The 13196-nt window shown below is 45.2% G+C and overlaps 1 protein-coding gene across 10 annotated transcripts; it reads right to left on the bottom strand.

Moving 5' to 3' along the window:
- Positions 1-565: 565 nt before the first annotated feature.
- Positions 566-12546, bottom strand: LOC119288112. 10 transcript variants are annotated; one of them, XR_005141100.1, is made up of 7 exons: positions 11895-12526; positions 11113-11661; positions 10430-10553; positions 1888-1935; positions 1231-1290; positions 1046-1135; positions 566-962 (listed from the first exon to the last, which is right to left on the bottom strand). XR_005141100.1 is itself a non-coding variant. In XM_037567736.1 (5 exons), the coding sequence occupies exons 2-5, from the start codon at positions 11132-11134 to the stop codon at positions 848-850; spliced, it is 309 nt and encodes a 102-aa protein (XP_037423633.1). In that variant the 5' UTR covers positions 11135-11661; positions 11895-12517; the 3' UTR covers positions 609-847. The 10 variants fall into 10 exon arrangements, 3 of the variants coding, with proteins under 3 accessions (XP_037423633.1, XP_037423634.1, XP_037423632.1); XR_005141101.1 differs by having other exon boundaries at positions 1049-1135; XR_005141104.1 differs by having other exon boundaries at positions 609-933.
- Positions 12547-13196: the final 650 nt, after the last annotated feature.

The following is a 13196-nucleotide window of genomic DNA, read 5'->3' as shown; positions in this document are numbered from 1 at the left end:
AGGGGGGTGGGCTGTCCCGTTCACCTGTTGGCCAATGAAAATTAACCCACCCTGTAAAAGCCTGTAAACTGTTTGTATGTGTAGCATTGCCGCATATTCCCAGGGAATAATACCTTTTTTTACGGGGAACCATGGAATAATACCTTCCTTGAACAGAGCTCAAAAGAGGAAGGAGAAAAGGCATAAATCTCCATGTCTGTCCTGAGTCCTCCTGGAATGGAATATGCTCCGCATATCTTCTTCTTACCTACATCCTCTTTTTGACGGAGCTTTACTCCTCCCCCGAAGAATTTTCTTCTCTTCTTGGTTGCTTTGACCCAAAGTCTACCGTACCTCTCACAGGACACATCCTAGTAGTGCATGGATAATCTCTACTCCTAATCTCTATTCCTAATGTCTCAGTACGTAAGTCGTTTGTTCGCTTCGTTCGTTCCCACCGTCCCATCGATCACGCCACCACGCGATCCCTGCCCCCACCGATTTTTTTCTTCCCACCGAAAACCAAGACCGGTTTTCTTTCATGCATCACAAAAACCAAGCCGAACGTTCCATCCCCTTCCATATAAAACAACAAACCTTCCATCCTTCCCTTCAATTTACGACACCAATCAAATCAAATCATATGGAATCATATTGGAAAATTCCGTCATGAGAAGCTTCCATAAACAACAGTTTAATCTAATATTTTTGCTCTTTCCATATACAACAAATAATTTTCAAATCCTATCTTTCGAGTGGGGCAGTCAAGGCCTGATTCTCCACGCTTCCAGGTTTGCGTTCGGATCATGTGGATTTGAACTGTTTCTTCAAAGTTTGCCGTCGGATCAGGTGTGCGAGGCCTGTTTCTTCAAACTTTGCCCCCCGTGCCGGCGCGGCTGCCAGCGAGACACGGGTGCCGGCGAGGCTTCCAGCGATCCACGGGTGCCGGCGCGGCTGCGAGCGAGACACGGGTCCCGGCGCGGCTGCGAGCGAGACACAGGTTAGTAACCTGTACACAGTTCGCTTCTGGTTAAACTAATGCGGGAAGAGACTGGGTTAACTATACAACTGTTCGATTGGTGGTGTGACATAGCCCCAACTGTTCGTCCGATTCGTACATGGTCCTGACTGTTCTTGTGTGCTAGCGAGGCATATACTTGTTCAAAGTATTAGATTAAATTGCTTTAAGTATACAACCAATGCATAGCAAGGCTTGACATATGTATACATTCAAACCTTTTGAAAACTTACTGCTTCTCGAGAGGTATCCTAACCCCGGCTATAATTTTTCTGACGTTCTACCAAAGTAACCTGTACCAAGAACATGGCTAAGGAGGATAATTTGATATATACATGATTTCTATTCAACAAGCAACGCTATCAGAATAAATGCAGCACGAATATGATTGTGCGGTTTCAGATTAGCTCCATAGTGTTCCTTTTTTTAATTATCAAGAGCTTGTTGAAATAACTGTGGTACATAATTGATATGGAATCCAGTATGCACTTATATGCACTTAGTTGACTATCTTTAGTTTCTATATATACTGATGGAACTATCTTCAGTTTGTATATATACTTGTCACAAATCAGTACTTGGCACAAACCTATCTTGGTGGCGTATGAGAAACAAGATTTGTGTCCGAGAAAAAAATACTACAAATGGAGGATGAGATGATGCTGCCAGGCCAAAGCAACATTTTCATGTTGTCCCCTGACTCTATGCTTTTCTGTGTGGTTTCATCTACTCTCCTTTTTTTTTTGCTTTTCTTAATCTCGACCAGCCTAGGAAGAAGAAAACTTGAACCAAAGTAGTTAATCCATTGCACAACTCAATGCATTTCAAATTGTTCTGTTGCTTCCACCAAAATCATGCAGATATAAAGATAATACAAGAAGGTTAGTTACCTTCCTTTGTGCAGGACAAGAACTCTACCCGCTGCCATTTTACGGAACCTGTAGCAAGCAATGCATTACATGACAATGTTGGTTATTGGGCACAAAAACTGAAGAGAAGCATTATTGTACCAAACATGCCAAGAACTTACTTTACTTCTGTTCAATGTAGATTAAAGTGCGTTAAATATAGTATACGGTACTTATTGGTCTGCTTTGCCAATGACAATTGTCTATGACAGTGATGTCCTCAAACGACTTGACCCCGTTTGGTTCTCGTTGGGAAAGGGTGAATCTTGCTAAGCAACACCGACAACGACAAATGGAGGCGACAACTGGGCTCCGACAACCTCTTGGTGATATCACCAATGTTGATAGACTCCCCAAAGAGGGTCCAGGTATATTTAATTGATAATTGATTGGTATTTGGTGATTGTTAAATTACTAACCTAAACAATCCCTTTCGCAAGCTATTGGAGCTGGCCCACAACCATCGAGCGGCTTGTTTATTCATGAAGCAGATGTCCCGTCTCCCTCGACCATAGAACTTCCGAAAGGGAGTCCAGGTATAACTCATCAGCAATATTTAAATGCCTTCGATATTGGTGATTACTAATTTGAACAATCCCTTTCACAAGCCGTTGCATCTGACCCACGACCATCGAGCAGCCTGATTATACATGAAGCACCAATCCCCTCTGCGTCAACCGTAGAAAACCACAAAGGTAGTCCAGGTATAGCTTCTGAACTCACACCTCCTTCCAATTTCTAAATATAATGAAGCAGTAAATTTAATCCATCAGAGGGGATTGTTGCGAATCATCTGCTTTGGTATATAATTAATATATCGCAACCTTGATGGTGCACGATTTTATCCATAAATATTATTACTGTTCAAAATCAGATGCTAACTTGTGTATACCTACAACAACAGATGGACCTACGAGGGGCCGTGCTGGCCAACGTAAAGGGACCTTATCAAAGGAGGAAAGGGATGTCATCAACGCACGGAGAAGAGCAACTTATAAGAAGAAAAAAGAAGAGCAAGGGTACCAAGAACAAAAGGATAAGTTGAACACAAAGAGACGAGAATCTTATCAGAAGAAGAAACAGCAGGAAGACCGACAGCGACAGATGGATGCGACAAATGGCCTCCGACACGCTCTTGGTGAAGACACCAATGTTAATATACACCCCAAAGAGGGTCCAGGTATATGGAATTTGTGTAATGTTTTTAGTAATTCACCTTCAATGTTGTTTCTTACTAATTAACAAAGTCCCTTTCGCAAGACAACCGATCTGACCCACAACCATCAAGCGGACTATTTATTCGCGAAGCACCAACCCCATCGCCCTCAACCATTGAACTACCCAAAGGGAGTCTAGGTATAACTCTGAGACAATCTTTAAATGCCTTTCATATTGAACTTTTACTAATTTGAACAATCCCTTTCGCAAGCCATTGCAGCTGACCCACAACGATTGAGAGGCCTGATTATACATGAAACAACAATCCCCTCTGCGTCAACCATAGAAATCCCCATAGGTAGTCCAGGTATTACTTTCGAACTCACACCTCCTTTGATTTTCTACAAACATCGAAACAGAAATAAGTACAAAGTTGAGTCACTTATTTTGGGACGGAGGAAGTATCACTGGTGTACCTCCAGTCAACCATGAGAGCTTTGAACTTGATTGTTCTGGTTCGGATGCTAATGTGTATATACCTACAACAATAGGTCCAGCTATAAGGGGCTGTGAGGGCCAACGTAAAGGGACATTATCAACGGAAAAAAATGATGTCATAAACGCACGGAGACGAGCAACTTATAAAAAGAAAATAGAAGAGGAAGGGTACCAAGAACAAAAGGATAAGTTGAACACACAAAGACGAGCAGCTTACGAGATGAAGACACCAAAGGACACAAACACATTAGATATCATAAATGCAAAGAGGCGAGCCGCTTACGAGAAGAAGAAGGAACAAATAAACACGCAAAGACGGGAAACGGCTCAGAAACATCGAGATAGCTTAACACCAGAGCAAAAAGGGGAGATTAGTGCTCAGCGCCGACAGCGAGAGAAAGCTATCCGGAACACCCCGTGTGCTGAATCCATCGCGATGCCTCGTCCTGATTTAGCAACCTCAGCTACGGCGAGCACATGCGGTTACACCTTCAAATCTTACGGTATTCCTCGCCTGTGTGCTCCACATCTTATGTTCGTATGCATTAAACAAATATTTACTTGCTCCGTATCGATGCAGCCGCCTACTGTACCAGTACGCTGGACGATAGTAACCTCATGTTGGATCCTGGGCAACAATCCCATGGTGAACAAATTGATCATGCTCCTCCTGTCACCAAGAGCCCCGCATACATTCGAAACACCGAAACCGATGGTACTTATCCCATCATGAACCAGCTTTCATTTTGTAAACATTCAACAGTTGTTCACGACAACTCAAAAATGTTGCAGGTGCCTACCTAAGTAGAACCTTCGGTGACGGGGCTGTAGATGACGACCCAATCAAAATCGATGATCACCTAAAAAGTGTCGACCAGCTAACCAGTGATCCGATAACAATAGCGGATAACAGAGCGGACGAGCAGAATCATGAGTCCAGAGCTCGGCATAGGACTAGAGAGCGAGCTTGCAAGGGAAGTATGGCGGCGAAGAAGCGTCAGGAGAAAATTGGCAAGCAAAAAACATCACAGAAGGTACCACGTGGTGAGAGGAATGCTCTACTAGATCGGCGTAATGAAAGGTTTGCAGGTAGGGTGAAGACCCCAACCGTCAGGTCCATCTCCATACCGGAAATGAGCTCAAGTGGACAACCTACCGTAGTGGAAGCACACGGTGCCTCGACCTCATCTAGCACACCGGAGTACACGATCAGAAGTGAAGGTAACACTCCCATCCTTACTCTCCTTGCGTCCCTTGAGACTGAACCCTCATTTATTGGTTTCGCACCTGAGCAGGCGACATGGATGCTTACCTTAGTCGTCTCATGAATGATAATGTCAACCCTGACAGCCTCTTTGACGATGAGTATTACCTGTTTGCTGGTGAAGGTATGTACACCCACTTGAGCAACATCCACCCGTCGGGAATATCGCACTAATTTTAAACATTGTTTGCAGGCTCAGATGCTGATGACATGGAGCACGACGAATTGGAAGACTCAAGTCAAAATACCTATGTCGACCATGATCCATTGGACTATGTCTACTCAAACCTCCCAAACCACACACACATACTGAAGCACGCCGCAAATTGCGATCAGTGCAAGGCCAAGAAGTTTGTGTCCGAGGCCCCGGGATTCTGCTGTCGCAGTGGGCAGATCCAACTGAAGAAACCGGAGCCCATCCCGGAGCTAATGAGGCTCTGGTCTAGCATGGATGCGGACTCAAGGCATTTTCGGGAGAACATACGGTTCTTCAATGGCCACTTCTCCTTCACAACCCTCGGAGTCAGCCTTGATGAAAGCTACACAAACATGAAGTCTGGGGTGTACACGTTCCGAGCGCATGGCACCATCTACCACAACGTTCATTCCTTCGGGCCAACGTCACGTCCAGATCATCTACAGTTGTACTTCTACGACGACGACCCAGGCCTAACCCATCGCAAGGCTGCCACCGAGCAATTAGACCAAGATGTCGTCAGAAAGTTAGTGGACATACTCAGGGAAAACCCGTACTCCCAGCAGTTTACGAGTTTGGGTGTGCATAGGGACAACCTCGACGATTACAGGATAGACCTCAACACTGACCAAAGACTAGACCAACGGAAGTATAATAGACCTCTATCATCTGAGGTCGCTGCGATTTGGGTGGAGGGCACTGACCTAGCGAAGAGGTTCGATCGTAGGATTACACTTTGCGGGAATGACAACCAGAGGCACAGTATACATGTGACGGCTGGCTCGTATGACCCGCTCTCTTACCCACTCTTCTACCCAAGGGGGGAGCTCGGTTGGCACCCGAAACTTCCTAAACGTGATGTCCCTTGGCCGGTTGTGCAACAACCAAGAGGTAAACGTGATGATGATGAGGAGGAGGAGGATGCAGGTAAGCCTTATTCGTATTCTGTCGTTTAGATGAATTGTATACTTCTCATATGAATTCTAATGTCCACGTTACTCACCCATGTGCAGAGGGGAATAGCAGGTTATGCGTCTCGGTGAGAGACTACTACTGTTACATGCTCTAGACACGACCTGGGATATTCAATCCCATACTCCGTGGAGCACGATTGCTCCAGCAATGGGGGGTGGACATGTGCATCAAGATTGAGAGTTGTAGGTTGAAATGGTACAGAAAGAACCATACAAAGATCCGTGCCGACCTGTATAAAGGAGTTGTTGATGCAATTACATCCGGGGAGACCCGGGCAAGCGCTGTTGGAGTAAGGATAGTGCTCCCTGGAACGTACCCAGGTGGCGACCGCGACATGAAGCGGAGGCATATGGATGCCATGGCAATTGTCCATACCTACGGGAAGCCTGACATCTTCTTGACCATGACCTGCAACCCTAACTGGGAAGAGATAACCAATGAGTTGTTTCCTGGTTAGACAGCGCAAGACCGACCTGATCTTGTGGCTCGTGTGTTCCATGGCAAGCTAGAGGCTATGAAAGAGATGTTGTTCAAGAAGAATATCTTGGGTGTTGTTGTCGCACATGTATACGTAGTCGAGTTCCAGAAGAGGGGCCTCCCCCACGCACACTTTTTGTTGATCATGGATTCTGCCTATAAGCTTGTTGTTCCGGAGCAGTATGACTGACTCATTTCTGCCGAGCTCCCAGACAAGCAGAAGTATCCTGAACTCTACGCCTTGGTGGTGAAACATATGATGCATGGACCATGCGGTGCTCTCAACCCCAACAATGTGTGCATGCAACAGAACGAGTGTAAGTGCAGATACCCGCGGCCGTTCAATGAAAACACGGCACAGGGCAAGGACTCATACCCAGTTTATCGTCGTCGAGATAATGGTCGGCAGGCTAAGGTCCGGGGTAAAATGTTCGACAATAGATGGGTTGTGCCGTATAACCCTTACCTTCTGCGAATGTTCAATTGCCACATCAACGTTGAGGTTTGCTCCAGCATAAAGGTCGTCAAATACCTTTACAAGTACATATACAAGGGCCATGATAGGGCTTCTTTCAACATCGACCAGCCCGATGCCAATGGTAACATTGATGAGATCAAAAGATACGTAGACGCGAGGTGGGTTACTCCTCCAGAGGCGATGTGGAGGATATTTGGCTTTCCCTTGTGTGCCAATGACCCGTCTGTCCTACAGTTGCCTCTTCATCTCCCGAATATGCATAGGGTGGCATTCAATGAGCAAGCTCACTTGACCGACGTAGTCGCCTCTGAGAATGCTTCCAAATCCATGTTGGCAGAGTATTTCAAAGCTAACCAAAACCATCCATGGGCTAGGAATATATTGTACAAGGATTTTCCTGGAAGGTTCACATGGCAGAAGGGTAAGAAGTATTGGAAAGAGCGGGTGGAGCGTTATCAGATAGGTCGAATTGTGTCTGCCAATCCTGCCGAGGGGGAGCGATTCTATCTGCGTGTGCTGCTAAACCATGTTGCTGGCAAGACATCCTATGAGGACCTGCTCACCATGGACGGTAGGCTATGCGGGAGCTTTAGAGAGGTTGCCGAAAGGTTGGGACTCATCGAGGCAGATAACACGCTCGATGACTGTCTTACCGAGGCAGAGCAGTGGGCGATGCCATGTTCGCTCAGGAGGCTCTTCGCAACAATTTTGGTGCACTGTGAGCCAGGCGACGTGCGTGGTTTATGGGATAGGCACTTCGAGTCTATGTCTGATGACTATCGGCGATCACACACGTGCCCGATTAGGGTGGAACAGATGGTGTTGCTTGACATTAGGGGTATGTTGCAGTCCATGGGCAAAGACATAGCTGATTTCATTCTTCCATGCATTGACGATGCTTTCGACCCAACCGAGGGCGAGGCCAGAGAAGTGATCGAGGAATCCAACATCGATTTTGACATCAACGACACTAAATTGGCTTCGTCGCTAAACTTGGAGCAGAGGGCTGCATACGACGAGATACTAGCTTCTGTTGAATGCGGTGATGGGGGTGTGTTCTTTGTTGATGGCCCGGGAGGTACAGGGAAGACCTTCCTGTACAGGGCGCTGGTCGCCAAGGTTCGAAGCGAGGGAAACATCGCTATCGCTACCGCGACATCAGGCGTCGCCGCTTCTATCATGCCTGGAGGCAGGACTGCCCACTCGAGGTTCAAGATCCCGTTGAGCTGCGACGATGGCGCCTCATGCACCTTCACGAAGCAGAGTGGTACCACCAAGCTACTGAGGATGGCCTCATTGATACTATGGGACGAGGCCACCATGACTAAGCGACAGGCAGTCGAGGCACTGGACAACAGCATGCGCGACATCATGGGAAGACGAGACCGACCCTTTGGAGGAAAAACTGTTGTGTTTGGCGGGGACTTCAGGCAGGTGCTTCCCGTCGTCAGGAGGGGGTCCCGGGGTCAGATAATCGATGCAACCCTCCGAAGTTCACACCTCTGGAAGGGTATGCGCCAGCTAAGGCTCGTCACCAACATGAGGGCTCATAATGACACCTGGTTTGCCGATTACTTGCTAAGGGTTGGCAATGGCACTGAGGAAGTTGACGGTCAAGGAAACATACGACTCCCTGAAGATATTTGTGTGTCGTCTATAGGTGAGGGTGACGACCTGGAGAAGCTGATTGACCATGTGTTTCCGAGACTAGATGACAACCAGTCCGATCCGAATTACATGACTTCACGCGCAATCCTCTCCACCACGAACGACAACGTCGACAAGATAAACATACGCATGGTAGACCGTTTTCGGGGAGAAGAAGTAATCTACCATAGCTTTGACTGTGCAGAAGACGACCCGTATGGCTACTACGCTCCCGAGTTCCTAAATGGATTGACTCCCAACGGTCTGCCTCCGCATGCACTCAAACTGAAGCTCAACTGCCCTGTTATACTTCTGAGGAACATTGATCCGGCTAATGGTCTGTGTAACGGGACGAGGCTTGTGGTGCGAGGTTTCGAGAGGAACGCCATTGATGCAGAAATCGTGATCGGACAACACGCAGGTAGGAGGGTATTCCTACCTCCAATACCCCTATGCCCGTCTGACAACGACATGTTTCCATTCAAGTTCAAGAGGAAGCAATTTCCTGTAAGGCTTAGCTTTGCTATGACGATTAACAAGGCTCAAGGCCAGACGATTCCGATTGTTGGCGTGTACCTACCTAATCCGGTGTTCTCTCATGGTCAACTCTATGTCGCATTGTCTCGAGCCACCGCAAAGAGAAATATAAAGATCCTCATTGAGAAGGAGAAGGAGAAGGAGAATGCCAAGAAGCAAAGCGGTAAATCTAAGAAGCAAAAAAGACCTGCCTTGTCCTTACAGACCTCGATGAAGAACATCGTCTATAAGGAAGTCCTTACAGGCTGAAGTCCGCTCTTAAATATGTGAGAGGATTTACTCTTATGCTACAGGTAATTTGGTGCTCTTTGGTGTCTTTGTACATATCTATATCTTTCGATGTTTGCAATTGAACTTTATTATGTTTATAGTACAAGGCAAGTATTAATAATATTGCCTCGGATTTGTGACTTTGCAAGTTGCCAAATTTTGTTGTATGTGATATTATTTTTCGTTTTGCTGGTTTGCTTATGTATATTATTCTTTTGTTGTTTTGTAATCAATCATCTACTACATCTAAACTCGGCTTTGTTTTTCTGCACAAATATTGCACACTGCCTTGGTCACTTCGTTCTTGTAAAACTAGACTCCACTCAAGTGTTCTACATTAGAGAAATATTTATGATGCGGCCCCAATGCAGACTGTATGTTTACTTATTGTCGTGATCTTTGTACGTTGATGCCTACACCCTACAGCCTGAGCCACTTGACGACCAATCTGTAATTCAATGTTAAAAATATGGATGCAGATACGTTAATTATAATGTGGCATCGAATTCCATGATAATTCATACCTGAAATAAAATTGTAATTTATTTGATATCTTACTATCGTATCCGCATCGAGCACAACCGAGCGCATCTATTTCCGGTGAGGCCAACTATCCAGAATCCTCCCGCATCTTAAATCCATTGACGCTTTTCTGTTATAGGCTTTGTTCTATGTAGATACCGAAATTAGCACCGCTAAACTTTTAATCTGTAAATACCACTATAGAGTACTTTGGCCTGTAATTAGCAAGTCTTCCTTCGTTGCCGCGCAAGTACTTCTCTTGCATTCCCTGAGATATAAAGTATATACTATCTCTACTTCCTAATCAGTTTGAAAGATTAATTCAAACTATGCATGCTCCTAATAAGGAGAAGTTCTTTATTATCTTGCATGTACTTTCACCAGAATGATTATTTTCGTTATACCTCACTGACTAATGATGTCAGGCTTTACTTCGTCGGAAATCAGCACATGCCAGCTAGCGAATATTCAACATAAAAATATGATGGTTATAGGCACATACCTTTCATTGCCTTTAATCTTCAAGTTCTCCTCGATCTGCTCTCTACCCATGTTCGCACATGATCCAAATTTCTCTTTCATGCTCATGAGTTTCTGATAACACGCTGATTTACTTTTATGTGTTCCTGAATAGAGTAACCAAATTAAGTGAAAATCGGTTTTCTTCTTGACTACATAAAGTAGAAGACGGTACCAGCATTTTCCGACAAAGAGGGAGGGGGAGGAAAGATTTATTATTAAGCTACTCTATGGGAGTCACATCTTTTAGATTCATCTTTACATGCAAGGAGAAAACTGTGATAATGCAGCCATAGAGGAACAAATCCAAAATACACAAAACAAATACATTGTAGCTATCATGAGTTTTGTTGTTGGGGTCAGGCAATTGAAGATTGTGGTCATAAATGCAGTAAAGCATGCCTCTACTTATGAGAGAACAACCAAAATTACAATAAACTCCACACTGATTATAAGTATATTGTTCGTACAAAATGCTAAAAAGGAAAATAGGTCTTCATAAATTGAAGATAGTTCAGCCACATCAGATTCAGCACTACACATAACTCGCGTACATATATGCGTTGTTAAATACACTGCTAATCACATCAATACGAAAATTTCCTTTCGAGGTCTTGCAGCTCTTTGGAAATAAAACAAAAGCGACCAAAGGGCAGCTTCGAATACCTTGCCTGCGGAGACCGTGCATGTCCAGCAATGAACCTCACCAGGACTCAATCATTTGGCATGAACAGATTGCTGGGCTGCAGCACACAACAAGAAGAACCAGTTCAACACGGAGTTAATTTGAAAAAACCAATGTCCAAGACAGTTTGTAGTTAACATAAATTAACATTATTGTTTCAGTTAACAACAAAAATTAACATTATTGTTTCAGTTAACAACTCCTTTCTTGCACGGACATGTATTATGTGATCAAGCAGTAAAAAGCATTTAAGGGATTATCTAAGTACAAAATTTAGAGAGAAAAACAAAACTTTCAGACCATGAACCACCGATCTTCGCAAAATAAGTTGTCTGAGGTTACTTATCTGCCTAAGAGAGCGTGTACTGCACGTCGATGATGCCCATTTGCTCTATAGGATCCTGCACAATTTACAGATGTTTTTCCACTATCATGCGCCCATGGACGAGGCACCTTTAGAAGTGTTTGGCATATTATGCATCTCCGAAAATATTGTAATCAGACCCCATGCGTGGAACAGCTTGTTCTGCCTGATATATGTGTGCAACATGTCAGATGCAAATAATTCGATCAACTAATTATTTAGTCTAACCAGCATTGTGCTAAGCAATCAATCAATCAATTTATATACTGGTTCATATGCCAACACATCTACAAACATCCCTGGTAAATACTGGAGCCAACACCTCCACAAACCCGTGTGAGCTGCAACCTCCACACACAGAATTGCATGCTATTGATTGAAGAGGAAGAGTAGCTATACCTGGTACGGCTCTATGGACTGTTCTCATCCGCGTCGACCTCATCCGAAGCCTCGACGGCCACATGTCTGTGAAGCCGGTGTACACCATCCTGCTCATGTCGCTAGCACGGCAGGCTCGACAAAGGGGGCGGGTGTCGATTTGGGGAGAGGAGGACTCGGCCACGAGGCGGCAGAGGCACAGGAAGGACCCGTCGCCGCTGGCGGCGGCGAGGACAAGTCGAGCACTGCCAAGCGCGGCCGCGAGATTGGCGAGGTCGGCGCGAGCAGGGCAGTCGGCGAACACGGCATGGGCAGGGAGGCGGCGAGGTGCTTTCGAGGAGAGCGAGTGGCGGTCGAGGATGCCGAGGATCAGGGCGAGGCGGAGGCTGCGGCTAGCGGCAGGAGAAGACTGTCCTTCCACCGCCGGCGGTGGCGACCTTTGTGTGATGTTGGTCGCCGGTTGTGTGCGCATCTAGCCGCCGTCGGATGAGTGGAGGGGAGCTGGGGAGGGGATGAGAGGAGGCGGCGGTGCGAGACGAGGTCGCCGGCTGTGGGGGCGAGAGCGGAGGGCGTGGAATGGGTGACTCGCCGAGATCTGGCATCGTGAGTGGACTGGGAGTCTGGGAGTGGAGAGAGTGAGGGGATCAGGGGAGGGAGACAGGTACTGGTTGGGCTTGGGTCGTGCGGGGAAGGATAGGTTGGGTGCTGTTTTTTTTTTGGTTTTTTAGGGGGTAGATTGGGTGCTGGTTGGGCCGTGTTGGTAGCTGATTTGGGCATACAAAAACATATATATTAAATTGTATACATATATTAATTAAACATGGAGCATACAAAAAAATATTTTTTATACTTATTAGATATATTGAAAGTATGACACAAAAAACGCAATTTTGAGAGAAGAAACCGAATATACTTGGTTTGTGTTGGATTGCTTGCATGATTTTATCTTTTGTCGGACGATTTTCCTTAGCCTATATAAATAAATTAAAATGATGGAAGAAATTTCAGATGACTGCTTATTTATATAAGAACATTATAGTTGGTTATTTTCTCCGAGATAGATGCAACATCTTTTTCTATAATATGAAAAACGGGTTTTCTATTTTACAAAATAAAATAGTTGTGTTAGTTTCACTTTTATTTTTATTATCTATGTTTCTTTCATCAGAGATAAAAAGTGACGGGTTCCGACATACACACTGATGTAACGATGACTGACCTGACTGAAACACTACGAGAAGAGGTGCATATAGCTAATCTTTGTATGTATGTTATACATGATAATACAAAAGGTGTATTCTTTATGTATTTTTTTCAGAATAT

This window comes from Triticum dicoccoides, chromosome 4A (genome assembly GCF_002162155.2).
Source record: "Triticum dicoccoides isolate Atlit2015 ecotype Zavitan chromosome 4A, WEW_v2.0, whole genome shotgun sequence".
Taxonomy (NCBI): Eukaryota; Viridiplantae; Streptophyta; class Magnoliopsida; order Poales; family Poaceae; genus Triticum; species Triticum dicoccoides.
Note: the sequence above shows the minus strand (reverse complement) of the source record. Positions and strands in the feature narration are given on the sequence as shown.

Bases quoted from the DNA above. Each gene is read 5' to 3' on its own strand.
- LOC119288112 (XM_037567735.1), bottom strand. From the start codon at position 12,345: ATGCGCACACAACCGGCGACCAACATCACACAAAGGTCGCCACCGCCG. The intron at 11,533-11,894 runs GTATAGCTACTC...TAAATTGTGCAG, and splicing joins AGTCCATAGAGCCGTACCAG to GATCCTATAGAGCAAATGGG.